Genomic DNA, 6029 nt, shown 5'->3' with positions numbered 1-6029 from the left:
GCCGCGCCTACCGGCTGCGGCGCGCTGCGCGCTCCAGGCGCGGTCGACCAGGCAGAAGGCGGGGGCCGCGCCGCCACGCCTCTCAAACCGCGGGCCGCCGCCGCCCCGCCCCCGCGGCGCGGGCTGCTTGCCCCTGCACCAACCCCGCCGGACGCCCGGGAACGCGCGGCGAGCCGCGCCCGCTTGGGCTTTGCTCACGTGTCCGGTCTCGAGCTGGCGGATGGCGCGGCGCCGAATGTAGGGCTCGGCCACCTCCTTCATTTCAATGGCGGTCTGCACCCGCGTCGGCACCCCCAGCTTCTCAAGAGCCGCCTGCACGGATTTGAGGGGCCGGGGTAGGGAAAGCTCGAGCCGGGAAAGCGGGGCGGTGAGGGCATGGGCGTGCCCGGCGCGGGCGCGCCGGGGGCGCGGGGCCGCCCGGCTGCCGCGGGGGAGGCCGCGAGCGCCCCGGCGAGCGGCTCCTCCTCGGGCCCGGTGCGCCGCTGCCGCAGGCACGGTGAGGCGACACGTTTCGCCGCGGACGCTGGCACCATGGGTGCAGTCACGCACGAAAATCTGCTCAGAGGTTGCGCATGCACGCCGCGACGTCGCCCGCGCAGACGCACCTGCAGGCTGAGGGCGTTCATGACCGTGGCCAGCATCCCCACGTAGTCGGCCGTCGCCCGCTCGATCCCGTCCCACGCGTCCGCGCCGCGCCAGTAGTTGCCGCCGCCGATCGTGCACGCCACCTGCGCGCGTCGTTTTGTCGCGCATGTTAAACGCCCGTGAGCGCCCGCCACCGGGGGCCGGACAGCGGGGCGCGGCGGTCGTCGCAAGCGGCGCCGCTGCGCATCGGGCCGGCAGCTGCGTCCCACGAAGCGGCGCCGCCCGCGGCTGCTCGTCGCTCCCCGTCCCTGCTTCCAAAGGCACTGCGCAGTCCAGGGACAGGGGGATGAGCCCTTCCCTGCTCCCAACAGTAGTCCGCAGTCCAGGAAGGGGGTGGGAGGGGGTGGGTGCGGCGCTGCACACCTGGACGCCCATGGCGTGGGCTTCGCTGATCTCGCGGGCGATGAGCTCGAGCACCGCGGGGTCGAGCCCAAAGCCGCGGCTGCCGGCCAGGGCCTCGCCCGAGACCTTGAGCATGACGCGCTTGTACCTGGGAGGTGAACAAGAATAGAAAATGAATAGAAAATGAGATGAGGCGGCGGCGCTGGCTGGCCGCGGGCGGGGGCGGGCGTGTGTTTGCATTTGAGGGCCGGCGCATGGGTTCGGGCGCTCCGCTGCGCATGTGAGGAGGCCCACTACGTTACTGACCGCGAGCGTCCCGAAGACTCGGCAGCGGCCTTTCTGAGTTGCGGCACGCGATCGAGGGGGTGGGGGTGACTCACTTGGGCGTGGTTACTTCGCCGTCCGCGGCCCCGTCGCCGCCGAGCTTCTGCCGCCGCAGCGCGTCATACATGCGGCGCTCGGTAGCCGCATGCGAGCTGAATTCTGGGCTGATTGTCGCGACCACCGCCCGCCGCCCGCGCGGCGCCCGCTGCTGCACCGCTCGCCGGCGGGCGGGCGGAGCGCCACGCGGGCATGCGAGAGACGGGTGGCTAGACGTATGGGAAACGACCTGCCGCTGCATTGAGGATGCGTTGAGCGCCATTCCTGCCGTGCGGTGAAACGAAGGCCGCCCACGTCCACTCCGAGGCAGCCAGGCGCGCAAGGTGCGCGCCTCCGAACAATAACAATTGATTGCTGTGAAGCTTATATACGAGTGACGCTGGTTGGTGTGTGGCCGGCTTGGAGCGGGTGTTGTGGGTGTGGGTGGTGGGGTCGGGCCGCGGGCAGGAAAGCAAATGACGTTGTTGCCTATAGCTGGTTGGATATCAAGCGAGTAGTTTCGAATGGCACATTGGCGTGTCAATCATTTTCAGGTCAAAAGACCATCCATGTCTACATTTCAATTTGTCATGCACGGTGCAGCACTGCGGATCGATGATCGTCATGGTGGCACATGATAGAGGCTTTTGAATCAGTCGCGGCCTAGCGGCGCCCCGGCATGGGGGACAGCGCGGCGACCTGCGGGGGTCACAAACAGCGGCAGAGCGCAGCGCCGCGCCGCCCCGGCCACCCCGCCGCGCCCCTGGCCGCCCTCGCCCTACTGCACGTCGTCGCGTGCCTGATCTTCTCCCGAGGCTTCCTGCTCACCCGCGTGGAGCTGCCGGACACGAGCAGCTGCCCGGGCCCCGGCTGCTCGCCGGCCCGGGCGCCGTCAACAACGCGATCTGGCGGCGCCGACGACGCCCCCGGCCCCGCCGCGGCCGCGGCAGGCGCGTCCAGGCCGCCTTACGACCGCGCTGTCATCCTCATCGTGGATGCGCTGCGCTACGACATCGCCTGCGAGGGCAGATCGGCCGCCAAGCCGCACGCCGGCCGCCTGCCGCGCACCATGGCGCTCGTCGGCGCCGCGGTACGCCCGTCCGCCGGCGCGGCGCCGGGGAGCGCGACGGCTGCATGCGGTCGAGGCCGCTGCTCATGCAGAGAAAAATGGTTCATGGCGGCCGCATGGGGGCCATGCAATGCTCGTTGAACGGCAGCGCACAGGAGCCGCGCAGCGCCACACCTGTGCTGGTAGCCCGCGCACAAACCGCGCCCTACCCACCCGTCCCGCAGGGTGACGCAGCCGTGGCGCTGCGTTTTGTGGCGGACACCCCCACCATCACCATGAGCCGCCTCAAAGCCCTGCTAACGGTGCGGCCCCCTTGCAGCACCCCCACCTCTACCTTCTTGCCCTCTGGCTGCGCCCCGCCCGCGCCGCCCGCCCGCCCCAAGCGCCGCGCCCCAAGGCCCCTCCCGGCAGACCTCGGACACCTGCACTCCTTACTCCTGCCGATGACATTGCGAGAGCCTCGCAGCCGCTTGACCTGCCGGGCCCCCCGCTCTTATCTACCCTTCTGCGGGCCCGTTGCTGACGCTGCAGGGGCCTGCCGACATCCCTTTCCCTGCAGGGCGGGCTGCCCACTTTTTTGGACGTTGGCAGCTCGTTTTCGGCATCTCAGGTGGCGGAGGACAATCTCCTGTCCCAGCTCAAGGCGGCAGGCGAGTGCATCTGACAGTGACGATTCGGTTGGGGCTTCATTCGCCTCGGAGGCCTTTGGTGTCTCGAAGGGGCGGGGTGGTGTGAAGCATGATGTCAACGGGCGCGTGCCTGACGGCTGCGTGTGGGTGTGGGAGCGGTGGCGGCGGCCTTGTCGCCGCGCCCCTTCAAACGGCGGCCCATCGTAGCAGCGGCACCCGCAGCTGCGTAACGCACGGGCGCCTTGCCGCTCCCGAGGGTCGACTTTGACAGAGAATTGCAGCAGCTGGACGCGCACATCAGCTTTGACCAGCAGTCAAACTGGTGGTGCTGGCGATGCAACACCAGCTTCATTTCATTCACAAGTGTGAACGCCCCTCCAATGACCTGTGCAGGCAAGGTCATGGCATTTGTGGGGGACGACACCTGGCAGCAGCTGGCGCCCGGCGCGTTTGACTGGGCGCGGCCCTACCCCTCTTTCAATGTGAAAGACCTGCACTCAGTGGATGACGGCGTGTGGCAGGTGTGCGTGTTTGTGTGTTTTGTACGTGTATGTGTGTGTAGGTGCATCTATGTGTGTGTGTGCATCTGTGTGTGTGTGTGTGTGTGTGTGTATGTGTGTGTGTGTGTGTGTGTTTGGGCGCGTGGGCGCGTGCGTGCGTGTGCTCGCGCCAGCCAGCAGGCGTGTCGCGCAAAAATGAGGGTGGCCACTGAAGAGAATCTTTTTTGCACGTCAGGCTGACTGACCCGTTGGGTCGGACTGACGACTGACAAAAGAATTACTACGATGCTGAGGCCTCATCTATTTTACTCGTCGCACCACCCATCCCTCGATTGGGACTGCCGCCTGTCGCGCCAGCCCTGTTTGAAGCCCGCCTGCCCGCGCGGCCCCAGTGATTGCACAGTGCCCTTGCGCTCCTATGGGTTGCAGTCGACACAACCACTCATGGAACCTGACTGACCACCCCCCTGCCACGCGCCGCGCACCTTTCGATTGCACACCGCCGCCCCGGCAGCACGCGCTGCCGCTGCTGCGCGGCCGCGGCCCCGCGTGGGACGTACTAATTGGTCACTACCTGGGGGTCGACCACGCCGGCCACACCCACGGGGTGAGAAGTTCACACATGAACTCCAAGGTCGCCCAGATGGACGCCCAGGTGGCCACGGTCATGGGTGAGAAGTTCGCAGTTTCCGCCGCCCGCTCGCGTCTATTTCGGCCGGCACGCCCGGCAGCTCCGGGGCCGCTTTGGGGTTCCCGGGCCTGCCGGACGTGCGTGCGTGATTTGCAAACCTGGCCAGGAGTATATGTGCGGGACGAAAGCTGGGGGTTGTCCATGCCACATGTGGGCATCCCCTACTTTGAACCCTCCGAAAGGCCTTTTTTTCGTTGTCAAGGGCTTCAAGCTGCAACCAACGCGCGACAGCCGGGGCGCGGCCCAGACCCCAACCCCTCAAACGCATCAACCCCACCCCACCAATGCCAATACCAACCCGGGTGCGCGGCAGAGCTCATGGCGGCCGGCGCTTGGCCGGGCGGGCCGTACGAGCGCGCGCTGCTGCTGGTCCTGTCTGACCACGGTCAAACATTGGGCGGCGACCACGGCGGCGGCAGCGCCGACGAGGCCGACAGCGTGCTCATTGCGGCCGGCGCCGCGCGGCTGCGCGCGTCGCTGCTGCGGCGCGGCGGCGGCGCCGACGTTGGAGGAGATGCAGGCGGTGGCGGCGAGGGCGAGGCCGTCGGCGGCGGCGGCGAGGGGTGGCGGCCGCCGTCGGAGGGGGAGCTGGACCGACTGCAGACGGAGCTCCTCTCAGGCGGCTGGGCCGCCGCGGCGGCGACGGCGGCTGCGGGAGCGGAGGAGGAGGAGGGCGCGATGGGGGGTAGCGTCCCAGCGGCGAAGGCGCCGGCGCCGGAAGGGGGGCCGTGCGGCGGCAGTATCCCGCAGGTCGACCTGACGCCCACGCTGGCGCTGCTGCTGGGGGTTCCGATCCCCTTTGGCAATCTGGGCAAGGTTCCCTTGGCCCTGTGGCACGTGCTCGCCGAGGGCGGCGCCGCGGGGGGCGGCGGGGCGGACGGCGCCTACGCAGCCGCGCTCGCGTCCAACGCGGCGCAGGTCCACCGATACCTGAACCGCTACGCGGGCGCCGCGAAGCTGCCTGCCGCGCGCCTCGCGCGCTGCAACACCCTCTTTGAAAATGCTGAGGCCGCAGCCGCCGGTGGCAGCGAGGGCGGGGGCGGCGGCGGACCGGAAGACGGGGGGGCGGAGGGGCCGTGGCTGGAGTTTCTGGAGGAAGCTGCCGCGCTGGCGCGGGCGCAGTTCACGCAGTTTCACGGGGGCTTCATCTGGCTGGGGGTGGCCGCGATGGCGGCGGTGGTGGCGCTGCACCTGCGGTGTTGTTGGTGAGCTTGGATGTTTGTGTGTGTGTGTGTGTGTTTGAGTGTGTGTGTGTGTGTGTGTGTGTGTGTGTGTGTGTGTGTGTGCGCGCGTGCGCGTTGATGTTCGTGTGCATGTGCGTGAGAGAGACAAATTGATTTTGTGTGCGTGTGTATATGCGTGTCCTGCATTATACCTTTGTTTTCATGCATGTTGTGTGTGTGCGTGTGTGGATGTGTGTGTGTGTGTGTGTGTGTGTGTGTGCATGTAGAGTTGATGGGACAGCGGCAGCCTGGCACCCATCGCGTGTGCTTTTGAGGCCCAGGGCACCCAGCAGCTGGGGTGGGGGATGAGGATTAGGGACCTCACAGCACACACTGCGCCCTGCAGCGGCGCCTGCGCGGCGGCGGCGCCAACCCCGGCCCTCATAACCCCGGTAACCGTCACCGACAGCCGGCCCTTTCTCGCTTGTCGAATGTCCCGCTCTGACCCGGCAGGCGGGCCTTCCAAACGGCAGGCGGGACCGCCGCCGGCGGCGGCGACGGCGGCGGCGGCGGCGGCGGCGGCGGCAGCGGCGGCGGCGGCGGCGGCGCGCTGTCGTGGGAGTCCCGCGC

At 68.6% G+C, this 6029-nt stretch overlaps 2 protein-coding genes across 2 annotated transcripts; one reads left to right on the top strand and one right to left on the bottom strand.

The window, feature by feature from the left end:
* Positions 1-82: 82 nt before the first annotated feature.
* On the bottom strand, positions 83-1438 carry MNEG_13056 (uridylate kinase; the record flags this gene model as incomplete). The annotated part of the gene is made up of 5 exons (XM_014038473.1): positions 83-133; positions 199-312; positions 606-728; positions 1009-1135; positions 1368-1438. The coding sequence occupies 5 exons, from the start codon at positions 1436-1438 to the stop codon at positions 83-85; spliced, it is 486 nt and encodes a 161-aa protein (XP_013893927.1).
* Positions 1439-4554: 3116 nt separating this feature from the next.
* MNEG_13055 (hypothetical protein) lies at positions 4555-5445 on the top strand (the record flags this gene model as incomplete). Its single annotated transcript, XM_014038472.1, has 1 exon — positions 4555-5445. One exon carries the CDS (start codon positions 4555-4557, stop codon positions 5443-5445), a length of 891 nt encoding a protein of 296 aa, XP_013893926.1.
* Positions 5446-6029: the final 584 nt, after the last annotated feature.

Source organism: Monoraphidium neglectum (assembly GCF_000611645.1).
Source record: "Monoraphidium neglectum strain SAG 48.87 unplaced genomic scaffold scaffold03598, whole genome shotgun sequence".
Lineage (NCBI taxonomy): Eukaryota > Viridiplantae > Chlorophyta > Chlorophyceae > Sphaeropleales > Selenastraceae > Monoraphidium > Monoraphidium neglectum.
The sequence above is the reverse complement of the archived record's forward strand: the minus strand, read 5'-3'. Positions and strand labels throughout refer to the sequence as shown.